This window comes from Dipteris shenzhenensis, chromosome 7 (assembly GCF_047967505.1).
Source record: "Dipteris shenzhenensis isolate YYH24624 ecotype China chromosome 7, Dip_SZ_1.0, whole genome shotgun sequence".
Lineage (NCBI taxonomy): Eukaryota > Viridiplantae > Streptophyta > Polypodiopsida > Gleicheniales > Dipteridaceae > Dipteris > Dipteris shenzhenensis.
Genome location: NC_141602.1, coordinates 44,606,743 through 44,633,509, shown reverse-complemented (window position 1 = coordinate 44,633,509; position 26,767 = coordinate 44,606,743). Strand labels below are relative to the sequence as shown.

The 26,767-nt window shown below is 43.7% G+C and overlaps 1 protein-coding gene across 1 annotated transcript in view; it reads right to left on the bottom strand.

The window, feature by feature from the left end:
• Positions 1 to 2,584: 2,584 nt before the first annotated feature.
• LOC147900401 (uncharacterized) overlaps positions 2,585 to 26,767 on the bottom strand; it is an 86,739-nt gene continuing 62,556 nt past the window's right edge. The window contains exons 4-7 of the mRNA XM_087377387.1: positions 25,409 to 25,484; positions 3,659 to 3,839; positions 3,255 to 3,376; positions 2,585 to 3,091 (exon numbers count right to left, since the gene is read on the bottom strand). Of these exons, the coding sequence (XP_087233513.1) occupies positions 3,015 to 3,091; positions 3,255 to 3,376; positions 3,659 to 3,839; positions 25,409 to 25,484 (456 nt within the window). The 3' untranslated portion in view covers positions 2,585 to 3,014. The remainder of the gene's footprint in view (positions 3,092 to 3,254; positions 3,377 to 3,658; positions 3,840 to 25,408; positions 25,485 to 26,767) is intronic.

Sequence of the window (26,767 nt, the reverse complement as noted above, 5' to 3'; positions counted from 1 at the left end):
AATGAAGAGCCTCTCTGCCATAAAGATGCTTTTGACAGCAAAGAGTGGATGAATGCAATGAGAGCTGAGTTACAATCTACTGCCAAAAATGACACATGGGAATTAGTAGATCTCCCCCCCGGCAAGCATGCCATTGAAACGCCGTGGGTCTACAAATTAACAAGGAAATCTGATGGCAGCATAGATCGATACAAAGCCCGTCTTGTTGCAAAAGGGTATGCCCAACAACAAGGCATTGACTTTGAGGAGACATTTGCTCCCACATCCAGGTTTACTACCATTAGATGTATCATTGCCATTGCAACCCATCATCATTGGCAAGTGCACCAACTTGACATCAAGACTGCTTTTCTTCATGGGGATCTGCAGGAAGAAGTCTATGTCACACAACCTCCTGGCTTTGAGGTTGTTAATTCTGAAAATAAGGCATGCCGGCTTAGAAAAGCCCTTTATGGTTCGAAGTAGGCACCTAGGGCATGGTATGCCAAAATTCATGCACACTTACTATCCCTTGGTTTTCAGAATAGTCCCACAAAACCCACTCTTTATGTCCATGGGAGTGGATCTGATTTTTTAGTGCTGATTTTATATGTGGATGATATGCTCATCACAGGCCCAGATACTCAACAAATTGCAGCTTTCAAGGCTGATTTGCAGCAGATTTTTGACATGTCAGACATGGGACGGCTCCATTATTATTTGGGCATTCAATTTGCTCATGTTGAGGGGGGTATCATGATGTCTCAATCCAAGTATATTGGGCAGCTCCTTGATCGTTTTCAGTTTGAGGATTGCAAGCCAATCTCTACTCCAGTGGACCGTGGCTTCAAATTCTCAGCTCATGATGGGAGCCCACCATGTGATATCACTCTTTATCAGCAGGCTGTTGGATGCCTTCCTTATTTATGTCACACCAGACCTGATTTGCAATATGTAGTATCTCAGCTTAGCAAATTCATGCACATGCCCAATTCACAGCATTGGCAGGCAGTGGAGAGTCTTTAGATATCTCAAAGGCACTCAGGATTTAGCCCTCTTCTATGGTGATCAAGGTTCACTTACCATGCATGCTTACACGAATAGTGACTGGGCAGGATGTTCCGACACCAGTGTCACATACTGGCAATTGTTTTTTACTTGGCAATTCATGTCTCTCTTGGCTCAGCAAGAAGCAACCAACAGTTGCCACGTCTAGCTGTTAGGCTGAGTACAGGGCAGCCTTCATCGCTACAGTAGAGTGTGTTTGGCTTCAACAGTTACTTACAGATCTCAGCATTCGCCAGACATCCTCCACTATTGTCTATACTCACAACCAGAGTGCTTTGGCCATTGCGCGTAACCCAGTGTTTCATGCGTGTACTAAGCATATTGAAGTTTACTATCATTATGTTCGAGAGCGGTTGTTAGCAGGAGACAGAGAGTTGTCCTATCTTCCCACAGAGGACAACATAGCATATATGTTTACAAAGGCACTTCCTCGTCCCAAGTTCGAAGTCTTTCGACAGGGTTTACACTTGGTTCCCTTTGTTACATAATCTAACATCCCTTGTACATTCATAGGTGGCTATATCCTTTTGGATGAACATGTGCCACCATGACCAAAAAATACGAAGTATTCTGAGACGTTTCCAGAGTACTTCAACCCATCCCATGGAGGGGGGTTTGTAGGCCATCTTCTCGCGGTTCTAGTGATGCCCTATAGGCCATGGTATGTGCCTTGTAGACATAAATGTAGGCACTTGTAGTGTTAGTGCCTTTTAGGCCACATAGGACACTTAGTCCTATGTGACACCTAAGACACTTAGTCCTAGGTCTAGGTACAAGTACCTTGTACTTCTATTTTTCATTATCCTAGATTTGACGTGACAAACTCTATCGACTCTTTGCAACCTGCACTCTCTCCTTGCCTATCGATCCTACAAACTCACGAGCCAATAATTAGCTCTGCAAACAAGTTCATATTTGACAATGCAATGACCAATGCACCTAGTGTCACAAGAAATTTTCAGCCATAATACTTTAGAATATTGGGACATTTTCAAGGCATTTTTTCAAGTAAGATGATAACATAATAAAATATATATACTATTTCTTGCACTTGGGCAATACTTTTCTGGCAGGGTGTAAGAGCCCAAACCACGCTTTTTTGGGTGACGAGAATCCACCACATAGCTGTCCTTTATCTGTATCTCTGTTTGCAATCCCTGTCTCCCACTTTCACTTCCATATGCGTAACTTTCATTTATCTATATATTTGTTGCAGATGAATACATTTTTCTGAAGTCTCCTACTTTCGCCCCCAATCCCACAAATTTCCTAGGGTCAGATTACCTTATGCCAAAACTAATCTCAAGCTCTCTACACTGTCTTAAATACAAAGTAAAATTAAAAACTACTAAAATTTTACTTGGCACAACTAAGTTTAACACTTCAAGCTTGAAATTGCTAGAACACAAATTTGTGTCTAGCACTTGTTTAAATCTTTATAAAAAAAGTGTCAAATTGCAACAAATTTCAAACCTGCATTAATTCCAAACCTGAATAACAGAGCATCTTCTGTAAAGAGTAAAGCCCTCTCTAAATCTGTCTTTCAAACTGGCCATAATATTATACACTTCTATCTTTAAAGTCCCTACCCTATTATTTTACAGGGTTCACACGGCTAGGAAGCTGGGAAAAATGAAGTTTCCTGTCTTATCACACCAATGAGGACATTATTGGCATTAATCAGCACATATAAAGCCATAGGAATAACATTTCCGTACTATGTGAAAGTGCAGATTCCAGACTATATCTATCAACTTCACAAGATTTTACAGGTACAGAGCCCAGAGAGTTCCAAAGCCACCTCCTATTCACCAAATAATGGTTGATAATTTTTTCGACAGCAATTTATACCCTCTCCATAGATGCCACAACATAAATCTTGAACAGGAAGCATCACTTCCTGTGGAATTGTGCTTCAACTACTGATTCATCCCAAAGAAATCATGCAATTGCTCGCATATGTGACATCAAGAGGATGGACTGCTACCTCCAAAACCCGTTGCCTGCTTCCTGCGTAGACCAGCATCAATCTTCTTCTGTCTTTCTGCAGTCATTGAGGTCCATTACTTTTAAGTCTCTAAAACAAAAAAGCATTGAAAGCAAAAGCTTCAGTCAACTGCCTTATATACTTTCCTACATGCATTCCATCATTTTTCCAATTCCTCTATCATGTACATTCCTCAAACAATTGAGTGCAAATTTCTTACTCTTGTTTGCAATAGCTTTCCTTGTCAAAGCAAGGAACTCTTCCCACTGGATTCCCTGTAACTCCTGCTTCTCCTCCTCAGAGAGCTCAAAGTTCGGTTCTCTTCCACACATGTAGGCAGCCCTTCACGATGCACGTGTATTAGCAACTAAAAAAAGACAGCTTGAAATTTTCTTCCAGATTTTTGCTGCTCAAGCGACAACTGCTCCTTTGTCCACAAACAACCAGGCCTAGAAAAGTCAATTAAAAAAGACTGCAGACAATAACTTCAAAAACAGCTGCCAGCTTTGTCTCACACACACACACACACACACACACACACAAGCGCACACTTACGCGGACACACACACATGTTTCACCTCCTCTTTTTTTGAATGAGGAAATAGAAACTAATAGATCAGTAACCTGTCGTAGAGATGAGCTGCTTCTTCCATTGAAGAGACTGTACCCAAATGTATTTGCTTCTTCTCAACCTTGATTGCAGCCTGCCACTTCATATTTTTGAAGTACACACCACGCAACATGCAAGCCTCTTGGTTTTCAAATTGTTTCCTTCTTTGCCGTTTTCTCCTCTTCAATTCACGATCTGCTAGAGCAGAACATTATGACTCTCTCTCTCTCTCTCTCTCTCTCTCTCTCTCTCTCTCACACACACACACACACACACATGCAGATTAAAAATCATGTCCTTGTGTGTGTGTTGGAGGGCAGTGTGGAGCCGGACGGGTGCATGCAATAGAATCAACAACAACAAAGCACACAGAAAAGTATGGAGTATGGAACATCCAGGTTGCCCGCTACAGTTTTGTGATGCGGGGTCATCAGTTGCCCCCGGCAGCTCAAAATGCGGGAGCGTTTGTGCAAGGCTTGGCATCCAGTTGTTTTTAATGTTTTTACACAGTGAGGTATTCGGTGGATTTATAGACCTCCACCCGGTTGTTAGCCCCTATTCCAGAGATTCCACAGGCAGTGAGCTGGATTCTCTGGAAACAGGCTGGTTTTTTTCTGGCGAACCGTTCCGATCATAAGCATTTGGCATCTTGCTAGTTTTGTTTAGAAAGGTTTAATTGTTGGTTTGTGTCCTAATTTATGTTTGATTAAGATGTTTTAATATGCCTTCTGTTCTGAATGTATTTTTCCACGTTTGCAGAAGTCAAAGAGATCTACATGATTGGATATTGATTTCTCGACTTTTAATATGAATATGACTATTGAAATTCAGGTAATATGTCAATATCTTATCCATTTACGAGACTTACTTTCAATGCTAATATTCTCGGTGCTAATATTCTCAATGCTCTCAATCTCTATGCCCAGGGAAGGGCCCGTTCCCTCAAATTATTATTCCTTGGGAAAAGAAGCGCGCCGCCTCCCCGCCCCCACACTGTGTGGTTATATAATTATATTACATATTATGATATTAAATTGCTCGTTCATTCAAAATTGCTTATTTTCAATCTAAATTCCTACAAAATTCCTCTCTTTTGATGCATGTTCTTACACCTTTATTTAATGGTTGTAGTCCATGTCACAATATTATATAGACTTCAACAAGGATGTATTATAAGATATTGTGAGCATCGTCTTATTCATGTATTTGTTGGGCTTCAGTTCTCAAAAGGCACAAATCTTTAGACATCACCAATTCAGTAATAAATCACCACCCCTCACATTTGCAAGGAGAATCGGGTCCTAACAAACCATGTATCGCCATATTTTTACTCATTTTTTTCCCTTTTAAAATTTTGATAAAAGGTAGGATTCAAAAGTTCAATTTTGAGCTAGAAGTTACGTGCTCCACTACAGAAAGGCTGCCAACTGCAAGTCCAATTGGATTTTTACTTCCTATTGAACAAAAATCATGGGCGGTCTTTGTTTCCTGTCGATATCTTCTTTGCCATTCTTGTTACAATGGTTAACAGCCATCGCCAGGGCACACCCCAGCTCGTACCTATCTGTCCCGTAATCCCTCGTCGTTGCTCAAGGCTAGTTAAACTACGAACTACGAAGTCCATGTCATGCTAGAGGCTACAACTATGATGCTTTCATCAAATGAATACCACCCGCACAACTGCTCTAAATATGTTATCTTCAAAGCTGAAGGAGTTTTCTCTTGTTACCTCCCTGCAGCTGCATCATGATTGTCTTTGTGGCATCCTTGGCTTTGTTCTTGCTGTTGGAGCTGTGAATCTTCAAATTTTTCTTCTACTTCATGTTATTGACAGCATTCCTTCAAACACGTCCTGCTTGTACATGCTGCCTGCAGCCTTCCTACTGAAGGGGGCCTGAAGGGGGAAGAAGAGCAAGAGGGAGAGAGTGAGAGAGAGTAGACTCAAGGTGTGTGGGTGTGAAGTGATGAGCCACACCACAAACTCATGTGTTTTATTAGGATTAGGTTTACCCTATGACTGTCTTAAGACAGTCATAGGTGTCCTATCTTTAATGAAGGGTTGGCAATGTGCCTTTACCCCAACAACCTCCCACCTAAAGGCCAATGTGCCTAAAGGGGAGTAAAGAATAAAAATTACAGCAATATACAGTTACTGTATACAAGACCATAAAATAAGAATGGTCTCATCCTAATCCCATGATGTGGCGGCAATGTGCAAACCGCTCTGTAGGCAAGCTCTTAGTGAGCAAATCTGCAGGATTATCATCAGTATGCACTTTCACAAGCTCAAGTCGCTTGTCTTCCAGTACCTCCCTGATGAAATGATATTTCACTTCTATGTGCTTGGTCTTCTGATGAAAGACCGGATTCTTTGCCAACATGATAGCACTCTGACTATCACAATGCAAAACTGGCATATCTCCTGTAATGCCCAAATCTCCCACCAGCCGAGTAAGCCATATTGCTTCCTTGCAGGCCTCAGTGGCTGCAACATATTCAGCTTCAGTGGTTGACAGTGCAACGCATTTCTGCAACCGAGACACCCATGATATAGCACCTCCTGCAAATGTGAAAATATAACCGGTAGTAGACTTCCGGTTATCTGCATTCCCTGCATAGTCTGAATCTGTAAAACCATGCACCAATGCATCCTGCCTACCATAGCATATGCACAAGTCTTTGGTACCCTTGAGATACCTCAAGACACCTTTCACTGCTTCCCAGTGCCGCTTGCCTGGATTTGCCATATACCTGCTGATGACTCCCACCGCAAAAGCAATATCCGGACGAGTGGCAACCATGGCATACATCAGAGAACCAACTGCAGATGCATACGGAACCTTGGCCATCTCAGCCTTATCATCATCTGATCTGGGGCTGTCCTTACTGCTGAGTTTTAAATGTGGAGGCAACGGGGTACTAATAGACTTCCCCCCCTCCATTTTAAACCTCTGCAGTACTTTGTCAATGTACTCCTTCTGTGACAGAAACAAAAGTCCCTTGGACCTGTCACGAGTAATCCGCATGCCAAGAATATGATTTGCATCACCCAAGTCTTTCATGTCAAAAGACTTATGCAGTTGTTTCTTCAGAGCACTAATCTCCTGCTGAGATTTACTGGCAATAAGCATGTCATCCACATATAGAATGAGTAGCATCAAACTGCCATCCTTTGCCCGTTTGGTGTACAAGCAATGATAGGTCTCACACCTATGATACCCTTGGGACTGCATGAAGGCATCAAACTTCTTGTACCATTCTCTTGGCGCCTGCTTGAGTCCATACAAGCTCCTCTTGAGCTTACACACAAGCTGCTCTTTCCCTTTAACAGCATATCCCTCTGGCTGACTCACATAGATCTCATCATGGAGATCTCCGTGAAGAAAACCTGTCTTCACATCCATCTGAAATAAATCCATGTCGTCATGAGCAACAAGAGCTAACACTGCTCTCAAAGTAGTCATCTTGACTACAGGGGAAAAGATCTCATCAAAGTCAATGCCCTTCTCCTGCTTAAATCCCTTGGCAACCAATCTGGCCTTATACCTAGGTAAAGCATTTGAATCCACTTTGACTTTGTAAACCCACTTGCATGGCAAAACCTTTCTGCCTGCAGGTAACTGCACCAAGTCCCATGTATCATTCTGAAGTAGGGAGTCCATTTCTGACTGCATGGCTTTCTCCCACTTCTTTTTCTCCGTTCTTCCCATAGCTTCCTTGAAGCTGGAAGGCTCACCACAATCTGTCAGCATGATAAAATCAGCCACATTATTGGCTCCTGGAACAAACCTGGCAGGAGGCCGTTGTGCACGGGTGCTCCTCCTAACAAAATGTTCCAGATTTTCAGCCTGTATACCCTCTTAAACAGGGTTATCTGCAGCAGGCTGCTGCTGCATATAAATGGGCATTCTTTGCTGTCCAACATCATCATAAATAACCCTCCTGTATTCCACAGGTTGCACGGGTTCCTTGTGTACACTATCCTCTTTAAAGATGACATCATTGCTGCATATAATCTTCCGTTTAACGGGATCCCATAACCTGTACCCCATTTCACCTTCGTCACCATAACCCATAAAGATGCATCTGATAGACTTTGGATCCAGTTTGGTGCGTAGTTCTTTGCGTACATGAGCAAAGCACTCGCAGCCAAATACACGTAAGTGCTTATATGAAGGTGGCTTGCCAGACCACACCTCTTCTGGCACTTTCAACTCCAAAGCCTTGTTTGGCGACCTGTTAATAATGTGAACTGCTGTTTGCATGGCTTCTGCCCAAAAGCCATGGGGTAATGCAGCATAAGACAACATACAGCGAACCTTCTCCTGAATAGTTCGATTCATACGCTCACTTGCACCATTTTGAGATGCATTATGAGGAGCTGTGAGTTCCTGTTTGATGCCCTTAGCTTGGCAAAACTGCACAAAAGCATGTGATACATACTCACCCCCATTATCGGACCTGAGGCATTTCAGCCTGCGACCTGTCCGATTCTCAACCTGAGCAACAAACTTCTTGAAAGCATCTAAGGCATCTCCCTTATGCCTCAAGAAATAGACCCACACTTTGCGTGTGGCATCATCAATGAAAGTAATAAAATATTTTGCACCCCCTAGTGATAACTGTGGCATCTCACACAAATCAGTGTGCACTAGATCAAGTGGTGCTCTATTCTGGGGAGTTCTCCTCTTATGAGGAGTCACAGAATGCTTGCCAAATATACAATGATCACAAGTAGGCAAATCTGAAAAAGAAAGAGGCGGCAGATAACCCAAACGTGACAGTTCTTGCATTCCTTTAACAGACATGTGTCCCAACCGGCTATGCCACAATGAAACCTTTGGCAGCTCGGTTATGGCAACAACATGATTACCCACACTGGAAACATAAAGAGGGTACAAGGTATCACTCTTAAAACCCTCAGCCACTACAGTCTGGCCATCAGTAATCACCCATTTGGAATCCCCAAATGTGGTGTGGTAACCACTGTCATCCAATAAGCCAGTGCTAATCAGATTTTTCTTGATTTGCGGCACATGGCGGACACCATCAAGCATGAATATGCGTCCATCAGGAAATACTATCTGTATACTGCCAATCCCTGCAATCTGACATGCATAGTTGTTCCCAAGGTGAACAACTCCATGAGTACCTGTGTAGGAAGTAAACCACTCCCTATGAGGAGTAACATGAAAAGAGGCACCTGAATCCAAGAGCCAGGTGTGCATGTCGTGATCATCAATAACCAAGGCATGTGCTATTACAGCAGAAGAGCATAAAACATCATGTATGTCACTGTCACTGTCCTCTGCTGCAACATTCACTGCATCCAAGTCATCTGCCTTGGCCTTGCCTTTGCCTTTGCTTGCATTTCCTGCATCCTTTGTTTCAGCCTTCTTGGCTTTCTGATCCCGTATGAACTTGAAGCACTTAGACTTCACATGTCCCTTCTTGCCACAATAAAAGCATTCAATATCCTTTTTACCACGGGACTGACTCCGGGATTTGGACTTACTAGCAGATCTCCCCTTCTGCTGAGTTCTGCCTCTATCCTGTACCTGCAAAGCATTTGAAGATTTGCTCCCCGCATTATTCTTCCTGCTCATCTCCTCCATGAGGAGAGAGCTCTCTACATCAGCATATATAAGAGTGACATTTGAATTAGACAGGGTAGTCTTGAAAGTGTCCCAACTCTCAGGGAGGGTACACAACAAGAAAGTAGCCTTGAACTCCTCATCAAGATTCAACCCCTGTGCAATCAGCTGTGTAAAGATGGCATTGAACTCACTCAAGTGTGAGGTCATAGCTGTACCTTCCTTCATGCGAAGATCAACCAGCTTCTTCAGCCAATAAACCTTACTGGCTGAGCTCTTTTGGGCATACAATTCTTCTAGTCTTTGCCATAGACCATAAGAGGTCTTTTCAGCCTGAACATTGAACACAAGAGTGTCTGAAATAGTGAGCATGATAGCTGCCCTTGCGGACAAATCAAGCTCTTCCCAGTCATCAGCTGCCATGTCAGATGGCTTGACACCCTTCACCCTTATGGGCTTAGCAATCTTCTTTAACAGAAGTACATTCAAGCACTGTTCTACTCATAATGCATAGTTGTGTGCTCCTTCCAGTTTCTTTATGTTCAGAATTGAAGAATCACTTCCCCCTGATGCCATATCAGATAAGGAGAGTACCTGACTCCCTGGAAGTAAAAAAAAGACTGAATAAAGATTCTGATTTCTCAGAAAAAACCTGCTCTATTCAAGAGCCAGAAGCACTCTCAATGGTGCTGTTTTTTTACTGTTAGGAAAATCTGCAGCAAAACAGTAAATGACCCTGCAAATACTGTACCTTCTGACACACTGTACCTTGCTCAAAGAGGCATAAAAACAGTAATTTCAGACTGCTGCAGTTGCTCAACAAGTGCTTAACAGTGCATAATCATCTGACAAAGCACAAACACTGCTGTAAACCCTGATGAACTGACTGTACTGATCACTTCTCCCACCTCAGATGAGGTATTGCACTGAGTTAATATGCATAAACCACTTGGCAAACACCCAAAAAAAAAATGACACTTCAGCCTGTCACACAGCCTGCAACAGAAAATGGGATAAATCCCAAGCAATCACCCTTATACCAAGGGGAGAAAATGCATCTGAAGATCTCTGTCGGTAACCCAAGTGCTATCAAACAAAGTCTGGGCAAAAGCCCCTTGATCTGACACCTGAATCAAGTGGAGAACACCTCAACACTGAGGTAGCATGCAATATGAAAATCTCTCTGACAAAATCATCCACCAGTGTAATGCATATACTGCCCTGTGTAGAAATGACATACACAGATCCCAACGTACAAACACTCAATGAGGAACCTTTTGAGCACTGTCAACGATGGACAGTTAGAGACCGAGTAAACTCGATGCGCCCTGGCCAAGCGTGGCTCAACTGAGGTTCTCGGAGTGTGGCACAAGAAATGTGACCTGCAAGAAAATGTCACCTCGACACTGCGGAAATCAAGACAAATGTGTGCTCTCTGGCACCACACTGCCTCAAGGCATACAATGCATCACCTTCCGGGCAAAAGCCCTATGATCTGCTCACCTGTAAACTGAGATTCAAACCCAGTAAAAGCATATGTCCTCTTGCAAAATCAAGGCATTACCTTCCCAGAACAAAATAGCTGTGCAATCAACCACACACTGTGGTTCTCTTCACCTCAAGCACGAGATGAATGAAAGTACTTGCTGTACTGTCAAGATAACACAGTTTTGTGAACTGCGCTGTGGAGATCCGTACAGATGTACGGCTCCTGTACGGAATCCCAGATGAGGGAAAATTGTCGAAAGGTGTGGCGGCGTCGTCCGTACAGCTGTACGGCAGTCCGTACGGTCTCCCTTGTGTGGACTGCGCGACGCCCGAAGGGCTTAGCAGCTATGTAGCTGTAGCAGCTGCTGTGCAGCTGCTTGATGCAGCGCCGCCCTGCTGCTGTCAACAGCTGCTGTACAGCCCGCGACCCGCGCCGCCGCCCGTGCCCGCGCCCGAGCTGCTCCCGTGCCCACGCCACAGCCTGCGTCCGCGCCCGCGCTGCTCCCGTGCCCACGACACAGCCCGCGCCCGCGATGTCCGTCCGTACGGCCCTGTGTTACTGCGTTGTACGGAGGGGGGTGGGTAGGCTGGTCAAGGGTAGAAGGCTCTGATACCAGTTGAAGGGGGCCTGAAGGGGGAAGAAGAGCAAGAGGGAGAGAGTGAGAGAGAGTAGACTCAAGGTGTGTGGGTGTGAAGTGATGAGCCACACCACAAACTCATTTGTTTTATTAGGATTAGGTTTACCCTATGACTGTCTTAAGACAGTCATAGGTGTCCTATCTTTAATGAAGGGTTGGCAATGTGCCTTTACCCCAACACCTACCATAGAGGACTGATTTTTCTCCTTGCAATGTCCTTTCAAATTAGTCCTTGCAAACTGGTTTTCTTCTTCACAGCCTCCTTGCACCAAAATGTTAACCCTTACAGGCATCCACGTTGGCGCTGGAAGCCACATAGGAGGCAAGAAATCCAAAGCCCAAGCTCACGAAAACAACAGTTTAATGTAACTTATCCTACAAAGGAAAATACAATCTGAAAGCTAACCTAACCTAAAGAAAAAGGACTAAACTCATCTCTCTCTCTCTCTCTCTCTCTCTCTTTCAACTCACTCTCACCTCTCCACCTCTTCTTTTAGCACATAGTCTCCCACTGTAACCACACACACAAGGCATGGGCATCATCATGTGGTGCTCCCATCTTAACCACACAAGCTCTAGTCATACAAGCATGTACGGAATGGGGTAGATCAAGTCTCTAGAAAAGGGGGAATCGAGGGATGCCACCCACGTGTCTCACCACACATGAAGAACCTTCAAGAACAAGAAGAAAGGAATGCCACCCATGCAATTCAAGATTCCTCCTACTCTCACCACACCCAAGGAAGCCTCACACACTACATGGGAGCCTCAACCAAGCTCTAGTGGTCCACATGAGCCCATGGATTTGCATTCACACCATGGAAATGATTTACCTGACACCTTTTGCCGATGCATTCGGGCCATATTTGCTCAAATTTCATGTCCTCAATGTCACCTCTGCATTTGGTGGGCATCCGTTGTCTCTAGCAATTGACCCCCAAATTCTCATATGCAGAAGGCACCTTCTCCCTCGGACCCTGGCTATGTCTACTGTAGAAGTACTTTCATACTCACAGCAACTCTTCCACACAAGAACATTAAGAAGGAGACAAGCACTCATGTTGACACAAGACACGAGTGGATTCCAACTAGGCTAGAGAGAATGGGTACTCTCATCACCTAGCTCTCAATATATAGATCAAAGAGGATAACCTTTGTGCCATGTGTCATACAATGACCTAAGGGATTGCAACCAATAGGATGTGGAGGTGGATGTAATCCTCGTAACCTATGGTCCAAATCATACGATATATGCACACCAATAGGATTTGGAGGTGGATGTAATCCACCTAACCTGCTTGTCCAAACCATATGATATATGCATACCTTTGTAATACAAATGTATTGCAAAATGTGCACATAAGTCTAGCTGAAATCTAACATCGATGGCCACTGTGTTAACCCTGGAAATGAAATAAGGTAACAAAAGGTCCGCAAGTTAGGAGTGCCATGGCCATGTCTCCCACTACTCAATGAGCTTTAGACAATCTCTCCCTCATGAGGTAGCTCAAGAGAAAGCTGAACTAAGGGGATTTTTATCCTCATGTTCTCTAAAGGCCGAGCGATGGTCCTGATGGCTCGGATGGTTCCGATGGTGAGGACTGCGGCGAGTACTGCGGCCTTGTGGTGGGCATCAAAAGAACCGAGTGATGGTTATGATTGTGAGTACTGTGGTCTTGTGATGGAGCTCATGTCATGCAGCTTGCAGGACCTAATCCAGCAGAAGTCTGCGAAGCACCGCAAGGAGGCCCCGTTCCCGATGATAGTCTGCATCGATCTAATTTTGCAAATTGCTAGAGGGATACGATTTCTACACGCATACAATGTGATGCACCGAGATTTAGAACCGGCAAATGTGCTGCTCAACCACATGGTTGACGTCCCGCCTGGAGCCTGTCGGCAAGGTTATCTGATTGCCAAATTGACAGACTTTGGTCTTACAAAACTTTGCATGTCTGAAGGTTCTACGAAACAAGAGGACCTCACGTATCAAGCGGTCGTATAGTTGCTTATTGAAAAGATAGGTGAGCTTCTCCATTACGATTGCCAGCTTTGTGGCATTGTGTATATGGCCATATCATTACATTAATTGGTCTAGAATTGCACTTCTTTGTCAATGATGTCATGTTGTGTTCTTTAGTAAATCTAAGGACACATTGTATCCATATCACAACATTTTGTAGGCACAAGCAGATATGCCCTTCATCTTTTCATCTAGTAGTTTTTACACTTCAAGGTCGTTAACAGATTCTTTCGACTCATCGAAGTCATGTCAAGTAAAAAATAATCTCTTTAAGAATCCTTTTTATAATCAAAACTTGTGTTCAAGGCATATTTAAAGCGTCTATTTTTATAACTGGCAAGAAGAATTGCAAGAAATAAGGTAAACCCTATCCTCTGCATGCCATATGTGATGATTGATGTTTTTTGGTTCTAAATAATGGTTCATTTTGTGACTATTTAATTCAAAGCTAATAAAGTGTTTGCTAGAAATCAGCCTTCTGCAAAGCTCAGCAAGATGTGGATGTCACTTTGTACAAGCAATAGTCGTAGTTTGATTTAGCTTATGACCACTAGGCTTGACATTTTCTTTGCATTGAGTTGTGGCAGTCAGTACATAGCACATCCCAAGGCTTGCCATAGAAATGCAGCAACAATTCTTCCTTTGATAGAATCCAATTTAGGATTCTTTAAGGAACACAACTCTATAAGAATTTTGTGACAATAAATGACGAGTAGTGGAGATTGAACACAATGACTACAGGCTACATGTGGGTTAGCGAGAAGCAAAACACTAAGCATCTATCCTCCACTAAGGCTTGAATAAAATGTATCACCTTCCAATTGTGACAACCTACCATCATTGCTTTGGCCAAGAATCCTATGAATCATTATGAGACTAAGCATATTCAATTCATTCGTGACGAAGTGGAAAATCAACAAGTCCAAATGACCTATTGTTCTACCAAGAAGAATCCAAAAGATACGTTCACTAAACCTTTACAGAGAAAAAAGTTTCATATGTAGGCATCTCTTTGGTATACAATATATTTATGTTTCATCAGAGGGGAGATTGATAATACACGATGGAATCTCTAGGAATCCCAACCTTCTTTGCATTAGAATGGGAAAAAGGGGGTGCTACGGGGGAAGAAAAGAGGAGAAGGGGGGGGGGGGGGGTCTCATGTGCCCATGGTTTTGATAATGCCATGGTGAGGTTGAAACAATAATAGGACATAGACCATTCATACAGCTCATACCTAGAATCTAACAATGGTCTTGAAGGAGTCTAGGCTCCTCCATAGCTTGGCACAAAAATAATGTTTTGTGCATGACGTGTGTTAGAATTACCCTAACAACAGTTAGTTCACTAACTACAGTTAGTGAAGGATAAGGTTTTGTCACTTAGACCAAAACCTATCCCACTCTTCAGTTGTACTACACTCTTCTATTGCAACTATTGCTTTCAGCTCTCACTCTCCTACTCTCTTGCTCTCTTGCTCTCACACTCTGCTCTCTCTCCCTCTCTGACTCACATTTGGTATCAGAGCGGTGCTTTCTTTCCGGACCTGCTCCCAGCTCCCTGCTCTCAGCCAGCTCCTGCAAGCTTTCAGACCTTGGACCAGCTTCCTTGCAAGTGTGACGACTTGCTATACAGCTCCCACGCATGCAATCCGTACAGGCAGCACATTCCGTACACCTGCGCGTTCAGTTTTTGCACGCAGCCCAAGTTACACGTTTCGTACAAGTGCCGTACACACGCGCATACTTTGTCCGTACAAGCGTACAGCGCCGTACAACCTGTAGCCCATCTGTGCGTACAAGCATAGCCCTACTGTCCGTTCGTACATCCGCCGTACCTAACAGCTCGTCGTACATCCGCCGTACAGCTTGTCGTACATCCGACGTACAGCTCATCGTACATCCGCCGTACTGATCTGCGTCGACTGCTCCGTACATCAGTACAGAAATCCGTACAGATCCGTACATCCGTACACCCTGTACATTGTACGGATTCCGTACTGTCAGTTCCGTACAATCTGAAGAGACCGTACTTTCTGCAGATTTTTTCTTTGCAGGTGGACTCTGGAAGGTGTTTCGTGATAGGCATTTGCGTAGAGAGCCATTGTTTGGCTAATTTCTTGCAGAAAATTGGGGCTTTTGCGATTACACTGCAATTTTGCAGTGAAATTTGGGGATTTTGCAGGCAGAGAGCAATTTGTGCAACATTTGGGGCTTTTAGACCATTTGCCCCTTTCTGGTTGCAATTTCAAGCCACAAATTGGGGCTTTTGTGTTGGGAGAGCAATTTTGCAGGTTTCAATTCACACTGCCTTTCTGTAAGTGTTTTGAAGCACTTTTGGTAGGTTTTGGGAGAGATTGGATGCTCTGGCATATTTTTGACAGAGACATTACAGAGATTTGAGTTGCATTTTCAGCCATTGTTTGACTGTTTTTTTTTTTTGGGAAATGTGCACTCCATTCCCAGCAAGGGAATTCAGATTTGCATTTGCTGTATTTTCTTTCTCAGACATGGCCTAGCAAAATCAGAATGATTTCCAGTTCAATGGTCTCTCACAAGAGGATAAGCTCGATGGTACAAACTCCTCTCTCTGGAGGTTTATGGTACGCAACATTCTGATTTCCCGTGATTTGTGGGACTATGTAAATGGGGATGAGATCCGGCCAGCAAATGTGGCACCTAATACCCCTCCCCATCAAAGAGGAGGCAGAGGTCGTGCACAGGGTACAGCTGTAGGACAAGTTATTGGTGCAGCTATACCTACCACTCCAGAGCAAAAGAGATGGGATTCACATGATGCTTTAGCTTTGTCGTGTATTTCTCTTTCAGTGAAAAGATTCATCATTCCGCATATCCGGTCGTGTAAGACCTCAAAGGCAGCATGGGATATTTTGGAGAGCATGTATGCAGCTCGGAATGATGCCAGGGTGTCTTTTTTGAAAAGAGAATTGTCTCATACACATATGGAAGAGGGTGACTCCATGTCAGTGCACCTCACAAAGCTACAGGATTTACGTGAGCAATTGCTGAATATTAATGAGATCATTCCTGATTCAGAGATGATTACCACTACTCTGAATTCTCTTCCTGAGTCTTATCTCAGCTTGTTGGGATATCTCAAGGTGTATGCCTCAGGCACACCTTATGTTTCTATGTGTGAGTGCTAGAGGCCCAGTTAGGTGCCCACAAGCACAGTTAGGTGGTGGAAAAGCCACATAGGATGATTGAGTGAATCTAGGAGCAGATTGAGGAGATGATTGTGGAGCTTTGAGGTCATTAGTGATGTCAGTGACCTTGTATGAGGTGCCTACTTAAGGACCTCTTTCTTCTTCATTCTATAAGCAAGTATTCTGATTTTGTGTCAACTCTACTCTTTCCTTTCAGTGTTCCAACATGGTATCAGAGCCATTTGATCCCCCTTGAGCCCATTTCTACCACATCATCATCATCTTCTTCTTCTTCTTCTTCACCATCTCTCCCTCTTCTCCCAAAAATTTGCTTGAGCTTGTTCTCCTTCAATCCTCAACCATTTCCCACGCCCTTTCTGCTGGAGATCCCTCTTGTTAGGGCGAATTTCGGGCTGCAAGCAATTGGAGAATAACCCGCGCTGCTGGTCGCCATTGTGCGAAAATTGTCGATCCTTCTTCCTGCAAGTTCTCTGCGCCTGCTCTGTCTTTTCCTAATTCCTTCCAGGGCAAGCTTCTCCATACCTAGAGCTACCTTGTGCTGAAATCTGAGCAGCAATGGCTGCATATTGAAGGAGAAAACAGAGAAAAACCAGTCAACTTTGTTCAAGAAGGTGAAGGCGACCTGATGCATATTTTCGCCTCTTCTTCCCAGAGGATCTACTGTGGTATACCAGCTTTCTTTTGCCTCAGAAAGCCCCCTTTCTTTTGCTTTGAAGAGTGTGATATGAGCCCTCCAAGTTCAGCTCTCTAGTTTTGACAGTTTTGACATACTTTTGAAAATGATGCTACATAAAATGCTACTCTAGCATTTCTGGTCAATTGAAGTTTTCAATAACTTCACTATAAGTGTTGCTTCAGTTTTGTTTTGACTTGCTAGACCTGGTTGTGATTGGAAAGTGTTTATTTCATCCACTCTTATGAAGCATGCAAAAGTAGCATCATTGTTTGAAAACTAGTCACTACTATTTGCTACATCAAGTGCCTATACTTTGGAAGTATTTCAGTTCTTTTTGCCTTGTAAGAGAGAAGACACTACCCAATACTTGGGTTAGAGCCTCTCATGGCTTGCTTATGCCAAATATGTGAAAAGCCAAAACATAAAGCAATGTCTTGTTATGCTACAAAGGATGAAAATGCCAACCTGACTTCCTTATTGAAGATTGCCAAAACAATGGTTGCCAAAAAGGAAGCAAATACAGAGATCTACACTCTCATGGCACTTTTATTTGACTCCAAGTACAAGAAAAAGATGAAGGACAGACACCTAAGATATGCTTCTCTACACAACTATGGAGATGACAAGATAATTGTTCTCATGAAGGATATGACTTTCAGATCCACTTGTTCTATCATAGTACCATCTTATAAAACACTAGACACTGCCCATGTGGTAAGACCTTGCCTTGACATGGATATTTTGCCTCCACAAGATGAGGCATCCCATGAAGATTATGCATTTTGAATCATCTCTATGTATGCTCCAGATCTCTCTTTTATGTCAAGGTACTCAGCCTGGATAGTCCTCCAAAATGAATGAAAATAAATTATTGTGTGTTGTGTGTTGTGTGTTTTGTAAACACCTCTGGTCACCTTATGATGTAGGCCATGTGTATGTTTGTTCCATGGTACCTCCTACAGACATTGTGTGCATGTACATGTAGGGGAGATAACCATTGGAAGGTCTGTTTGTATCCCTTTCTGTTTACCTTACACCCAAGGAAACCCTTGCTAGCATGAGAACCTAGCCATAGATTTATCCTTGACCACCATGAGATGGCATGAGAAACTATGAGACTAGATGTATCCTTGACATAGCCTGAGGCATTTCCTTGAGGGGGGGTTTGTTGGGATATCTCAAGGTGTATGCCTCAGGCACACATTATGTTTCTATGTGTGAGTGCTAGAGGCACAGTTAGGTGCCCACAAGCACAGTTAGGTGGTGGAAAAGCCACATAGGATGATTGAGTGAATCTAGGAGCAGATTGAGGAGATGATTGTGGAGCTTTGAGGTCATCAGTGATGTCAGTGACCTTGTATGAGGTGCCTACTTAAGGACCTCTTTCTTCTTCATTCTATAAGCAAGTATTCTGATTTTGTGTCAACTCTACTCTTTCCTTTCAGTGTTCCAACACAGCTTTCATACCTCGTTGAATTTGTCATTGAGGGGGGGTGCAAATCCTCTCAATTTTCACGAGTTGATAGGACTTCTGTTGCAGGAAGAGCAGACCAGGAAAAACATGGCTTCACGAGCAGGTGAACATGCCATGCTTTCAAAATTCAAGCCTAAAACAAAGGGACAAACAAAGACATCAGCAAATCAGCCTTCCAGTGGTTCAGGACAGCCTTCTCAAAAGGCTAAGGGTGATGCAGGTAAGCCCAAGAAGAAGGGTATATGTCATTACTACAAAAAGCCAGGTCACTACATTGGAGAATGCAAGAAGAGGCTTGCAAAAGAAAAGAAAAACAGCTCCGGTATGGCCGTTTTAGATTCAGCTCCTCATGCATCTGACAATGAGCAAGCTACAGCCAACTTTGTGGAGCACAACTATGCCTTCTTGTCTTGCATTTCAGACTCTCAGTTGGCTGCTCTGGATATTACAGCCACTTGTAATGATGACTCTTACGCTTTTCTGACATGCAGTTATGATTCTTCCAAGGATGCATCAGGTTTCAGTGTCAATGAGACACAAAATACATGGTATTTTGATAGTGGTGCCTCAAAGCGTATCACTTCCAGGAAGTATCTTTTCACATCTCTGCATCCACCTCCCGTTGGTAAAAAGGTCACATGTGCCAACAACTCCTCCTATTCAGTTCGTGGTACAGGACAAGTTGAACTTACAGCCATTGATGGCTCAACATTCAAAATTTCTGATGTCTTGTATGTGCCTAGTATCACAAAAAATCTACTTTCAGTGTCCACTCTTAACAGAGCTGGATTTCAGGTCATTTTTGAAGATGACAAGTGTGCAGTCCATGATAGAGAGAATGACTATACCTTGAGATTGTCTGGCACTTTGTTACGTGGTCTTTTTCAGCTTGACATGTATGAGAAAAGACCAGCAGATGCTCTTGCAGTTTCCACTCCTACTGTTGCTATGCAGAATGCAGAGTTATGGCATGCCAGATATGGACACATGCATTATGGCAGCTTGACGACACTTCAAAAAACATGCTATGGTTGATGTGTTGGAATATGGAAGCAAGAACTAGAACTAGAAACTAGAAATGAAATAACAAGACTGAAAGACTAGAAATACCTTGAGAAGAGTGTAGACAAGACACAAGCTAGACTGATAGATTAGAATGATGTGACCCATTGAATATATGGGCCAAAGTACAAGACATAAAGCAAGAGTGCTTATGGGATAATTGTAGAAGTGCCACATGGCACACACTCAAGACATAAAGACTAGACTTAGACTTAGACAAATGTAGACTAGGAAATAGTACACTTAGTGTGCACTTATCTCCAACACCCTCCTTAAGTGGACACTAGGAGTAAGACAGAAAGACAAGACTAGAAGACAGACTGATAGACTGATAGACAAGATAGAAAACATGACAGACAAATGATCCTGAGACACCCCTCCTCAAGTGATATCCTCATATGGGTCCACAAGGGTAGGAACAAGATGGATCTAAAACACAATCAGATTGATAGACAAATAGACAGACAGATAAGACTAGATAGACAGGAGACTGACAATAGACAAACAGAAAGACCAAGACACTAGAACCCCTTGACCTACATCATCGGTGGTCAAGGTGGTAGACAAGACATAGAAGTAATCAGAAAGCCCACTTCTCATCATGTGAGGAAGGAACAGCAGGATCAGCTGATGGAGATGTTGTAGCAACATGGGCTGAGGTAGATGCAGGGGTTGATGTAGAGGTTTTGGAGTAGCAGTCCCTCTCCCGGTGATTATCACGGCCACAAATGGTGCATGGATGAGCCTTGAAACAGTCCTTCTCCACATGATTAGTTTTGCCACAATGGGTGCAAGGCTTTCTTACCTTAGAACTTCCTTTCTTTGCTAAAAATGCAGTGTCAGTTACCTTTCGTTGTTGAGTTCTTTCTTCCTCTTGGAGAGCATTGATGATACCCTCAAGAGAAGGATTATTATGATACTTGAAGGTAGTGACAAGAGTATCATAGGAGTCAGGTAAGCTTTTGAGAAGCACAGCAATAGCAATATCTTCGGAGATGGGAGACTTAACTGAAGCAAGCTGAACCATAAGACTGCGAAGATAATTAACATGAGAGGCTATAGTAGCTCCTTCCTGCATATGTAGATCAAAGAATGAGATCATAAGTGCAATATTAAAGTTTTTAGATCGGGCTCCAAAAAGAGTATCCAGAGTGATCCATGCTTGAGGAGCAGACTGTATGTCGGAGATGTGATGAATGTAATCATCTCCAAGGCCGAGCAATATGATAGCATAGGCTTTGTCGTTCTTGGCAGCAACAACTTGCTCAGATGGACCTTCGGGAGCATCACGGTGAACAATGTCCCAAAGGCCTTCTTTCATAAGATGGCACTTGATTTTGATCTGCCAAGTATGAAAGTTGGACCCATTGAATTTGTCGATAGATATGAGAGAATGAGAGGAGGATGCCATGTGGGAAGGTCTTACCTCTTGCTAGGATGCAAGGGCAGTGTCTATTCCCTTACAATATTGTAGAAATAAATGAGAAGAAGAGATCCCAGAAGCCAGTTCTCTCACCACTTTGTCAGGGCCATAGCATATGACAGCCCATCGAAGCAGGAGGAACCAGCAGTTTGCAGATATGAGGATTAAAAAAGACTGCTCAGCAAACTGAAAGAGACAATGTACAGTACCTTAGCAAGAACTGAATGCAGAACTGAATGCAGGTTGGGCAGAGATAAAAAAGCAGCAGCTTCAGAAAAGGTACGGGCAGCAGCTTCAGAAAGTCGTGGGCAGCTCCTTCAGCTCACGAAATCAGGGCAGAAATGGCAGGCAGATCTGCAGCAGTAGAGGCCACCTGAACTGGTACAACGGGTGCAGGTACAGCACTGGTACAATGGGTGCAGGTACGTACGGACGACGTCGAAGTACAGACGGCGTACGGTCAGCGGAGTACGGACGCCTGTACGGACGGCGCTGATCTGTCAGGAGCGACAGCAGGAGCGGGTGCAGAAGTGACAGCAAGTTTGCACAGATCTGGAGCTCAGATCTGGCAGAAATGATGCGCAGATCTGGCGCAGATCTGGAGCAGAAACACACAGATCTGTCGCGTAGATCTGGAGCGCAATGGCGGGGCAGAAAGAGGGGAAAATGTGAAGAGGGAGCGCAGATCTGCAGCGGGAGAGAGATCTGAGAAAAGGCAGACTGAGGGGAGAGAAGAGGAAGAAGAGGGATCAACCTAGCTCTGATACCATGTTGGAATATGGAAGCAAGAACTAGAACTAGAAACTAGAAATGAAATAACAAGACTGAAAGACTAGAAATACCTTGAGAAGAGTGTAGACAAGACACAAGCTAGACTGATAGATTAGAATGATGTGACCCATTGAATATATGGGCCAAAGTACAAGACATAAAGCAAGAGTGCTTATGGGATAATTGTAGAAGTGCCACATGGCACACACTCAAGACATAAAGACTAGACTTAGACTTAGACAAATGTAGACTAGGAAATAGTACACTTAGTGTGCACTTATCTCCAACATGATGCATTGCCTACTCTTGAAACACCTCCTCCACATGCCTGTGAAGGGTGCATTCTTGGTAAAATGCACAAATTTCCCTTCAAGAAGGATGGATCAGTAAAAGCTGTTCGAAAATTACAGCTTATTCATAGTGATGTCTGAGGTCCCATGACAACTCCATCATTGGGTGGTCATCTTTACTTTGTCACTTTTATAGATGACTACTCCAACTACACTTGGGTTTATGGGCTAAAACGCAAATCAGAAGTGTTTATGGTTTTCAAACACTTTGCAGCCATGGTTGAAAATGAATTAGGACTCAAGATACAGACATTACGCACAGATAGAGGAGGGGAGTATTTGTCTGCAGATTTTGATGCATTTTTGAAAGACAAGGGCATTGCACATCAGCTTACAGTGAGGCTAACACCTCAACAAAATGGCAAAGCTGAGAGGAAAAATCGTACTCCTATGGAGATGGATAGATGCATGCTAAAAAGCAAAAAACTGCCTCACAAATTTTGGCTTGAAGGTCTCATGTGTTCCAATTATGTTTTGAATCGGGCTCCCACAAAAGCTTTAAAGACCAAGACTCCCTATGAAGTTTGGCAAGGGTGAAAGCCTTCTGTGAATCATTTTCGTGTTTTTGGATGCCTTGCATATGCTCATGTGCCCGTTGAGTTTCGGCATAAGTTGTCTGATAAGGCAATCAAATGCATTTTTGTTGGGTACAGTGCAGAAAGCAAGGGCTACCGTCTCTACAATCCTGTCACACGCAAGATTATTGTCAGTATAGATGTTATATTTTCAGAAAATTCAGCTCACACTCAAGCTGAATTTGATTTGCCTACTTCTTCCGATGATGTCTTTGAGGAATTACTACCCATTGCCTTGGGTTCCCCTGCTGATATATCTGATGCAAATCAAAATTTTCAGATACCTCCACATGCTCCGATTCAGCCACGGGATATCTTACCACCTCCACAAGCAGTGGAAGAGGTTGTTCAACAAGAAATTGCAGATATACATGCAGCAAAGACAGTTCCAAATTGGCTGTTACAAACTCTCAGGGAGAGTGAAATTGATGCTCCGTTACCTGGCAGAACTCGGAGTGCAGTAAGGCATGGGGGGGGAGCTCTTTCAGTTGAATCAGCTTATGCAGGTACTCTTCTTGATGAGGAGGAGCCTGAGACATTTGAAGAAGCACAGGATAATGTGCATTGGATGAATGCCATGCACGATGAATTGCAGTCCATTCAAAAAAATCAGACATGGGAAGTTGTCGATTTGCCACCAGGTAAACATGCCATAGGTACACGGTGGGTTTTCAAAGTTAAAAGAAAGCCAAATGGGACCATTGATCGGTACAAGGCAAGGCTGGTTGCCAAAGGATATGCTCAGAAAAAGGGCATAGACTATGACGAGACTTTTGCTCCTACATCCAGAATGACAACCATCCAGTCAGTTATAGCCATGGCTGCAAATTTTGAATGGAATGTTCATCAGTTGGACATTAAAACAGCTTTCCTTAATGGAGACTTGTTGGAAGAGGTTTATGTCAAACAACCTCCAGGCTTTGAAATTCCAGGAAATGCACTTCAGGTATGCAAGTTGAATAAAGCTTTGTATGGCCTGAAACAAGCCCCACGTGCATGGTATGCCAAAATTCATGCCTTTCTGAAGGATGGGGGGGATATTTTAGTCATCATTCTTTATGTAGATGACTTACTGCTCATAGGGTCAAATGAGGATAATATTGCACATTTTAAAGCTGAATTGCAGACCACTTTTAACATGTCAGATCTGGGGCTGCCACACTTTTATTTGGGGATCCACTTCACTCAAGAACAAAGTGGCATCGTTATGTCTCAATCCAAGTATCTGCAGAAACTCTTGGACACATTCAACATGCACGATTGTAAGCCCATAGCTACTCCCATGGAGCCGGGGCTGAAGCTTACAATGCATGATGCAGGTGAATCAATTGATGTCACACTCTACAGTCAGGCTGTTGGATGCCTCATTTATCTCTGCAATACACGACCTAATATTCAGTTTGCAGTTTCTCAGGTGAGTAAATATATGCACAGCCCAAAGACTATGCATTGGCAGGCTGTAAAACACATCTTCCGTTACTTGCAAGGTACAAAGTCTTTTGGCTTGATGTTTCCCGGGGGGGGTGACTTGCAGATGCATGCCTACAGTGACTCAGATTGGGCTGGAGACTATGACACTAGGCAGTCCACAAGTGGCAATTGTTTCTTTTTGGGCAAAGCTTGTATTTCTTGGTTGAGCAAGAAACAGTCTACAGTGGCTACCTCCTCATGTGAAGCTGAGTACAGGGCAGCTTTCACAGCGACAATTGAATGTATTTGACTGCGTCGTTTATTTGCTGATCTTCATCTTTCATTGGAGGGTCCTTCTCCAATTCTCACTGATAGTCAGAGTGCTATTGCAGTGGCAAAGAATCCTGTGTTTCATGCTCGCACGAAGCACATTGAGATTCACTATCACTACGTCAAAGAGAAGTTGCATGCAGGAGAGATCAGTATGATCTATGTGTCAACACATGACAATGTTACAGACATTTTCACCAAAGCACTTCCACATGAAAAGTTTGAGGCATTTCGCAGTGCCCTAAACTTATCTCCTTTTGGTGATTGATCATTTCCTTGTACATGACATTGGCACTGCAGAGGGGTGTTAGAATTATTGCTATAATTTAGCAGTGACCAATGTAATGTAATAAGTAGGTTAGGGGCACTTTTCCCTCATTTTAGAGGTTTTTTCCCCTAACCACAGTTAGTTCACTAACTACGGTTAGTGAAGGATAAGGTTTTGTCACTTAGACAAAACCTATCCCACTCTTCAGTTGTACTACACTCTTCTATTGCAACTATTGCTTTCAGCTCTCACTCTCCTACTCTCTTGCTCTCCTGCTCTCTCACTCTGCTCTCTCTCCCTCTCCGACTCACAATGTGTTACTCTAGGACTTAATTGTTGTCTTAGGTTTAAGGTTTCCTACAATCCACATTTCTTTCTATTTCACAATACGTGCAATTCATTTCATTTTTCTCAAGAATTCTCAAATATACTTCACAATAAAGAATATTCAAGCTGGATCATGTGAAAGATAACAAAACATTTGAGATTCATTACCTTGTATTGCAGTATTCATTTCCTTAGAGGAGCTACTTCCAGAAAAGACTGAAGAACCAACTTGGGCTTCTAAAACCTGAAACAAGGGAAATTTTGATTTTTACGTTGAGAAATGTTTGTCAAACACCTTCGTCATTCATACTATCACATTCTTCCGTTTTCAACCATTCAATCAAGAAATATATATTTCATTGAACACACAATCTAATTGATCTCTAAAGACGTTGAGGAGACTCTCTCTCTCTCTCTCTCTCTCTCTCTCAAAAGCAACTCAATCTGGAGGACTTCAACAAACGCAGCAACCGGAGCGGTTTGACAATGGACAGCACCGCGGCCCAGAAGAAAGGGGCCCACCCAAAGCCCATGCCGCTCACCACATCCTCGACCTCTATGGTTACCACCACTATTTCACCACCATCATCCGCCTCATCATCTACACCACCTCTCTCCTCCCCGTCTCCTACATCATCATCACAGGTCTCTCCAGTAGCCTCACCACTGGCTCCACCAGCCACGGCTCCACAGTACTTTCCCCTCATATCACCTCTACCTCTCAATCAGCCACCCTTCATCACCTCGTCCGGCCTCGCTACTCCTACATATCACTCCCCCGCCCAGATCATGATGTCCCCACCCTCAGTACAACCTCAGCAGCCCACTTCATTCCAACCCCTCTCGAGATCCAGTTCCCACCTGGACCAGGACATCTTAAGCCCCCGCCAAATGCTTGGGACTCCCTATTGGTTGATACACAGCATCCGGGCCCGTCAGCCAAAGCTGACACATTACACCCAGGAGCAGCAGGCCTGATACACCCAGGAGCAAGTGCACCTTATACACGAGCAGGGCACCTTTATCCAGGGACTCGGACACGACATCACACAGCTTCGAAAGGAGCTCACGACCCTCAGAGCAGCGCCTAGAGGGACCCCAGTCACATAGATGGAGGCACAGATAGCTACGATACAGTTGGTTATAGCAGAGACGACTAGATGGGTGGACGTGGCGAAACGAGAGCCCGCAAAGGCAACCGTTTCAGCCGCCATACAGGAGCAGTAGTAGAGGGCTTCAAAGGCCCTCAACATCCGAATACGAGGGATCACGCAAGACAGCACCAGCACCACTACGACGCCCATGGAGGAGGCGATCACCTTTGTGACCACCACCATGGGGATCCCCGACCATGGCATAGAGGGAGCATGGCGTGTTGGGAGAGATATCAACCGAGAGCAGCCCCTAGTCATTTACTTCAAAGATTCACATGCTCGACTAGCGACACTCCGACACCGAGCCTCTCTACGAGAGCATCCCACCCTATCCATGGACGAGGATTTGACACCACTACAGATTGAGGAGCAT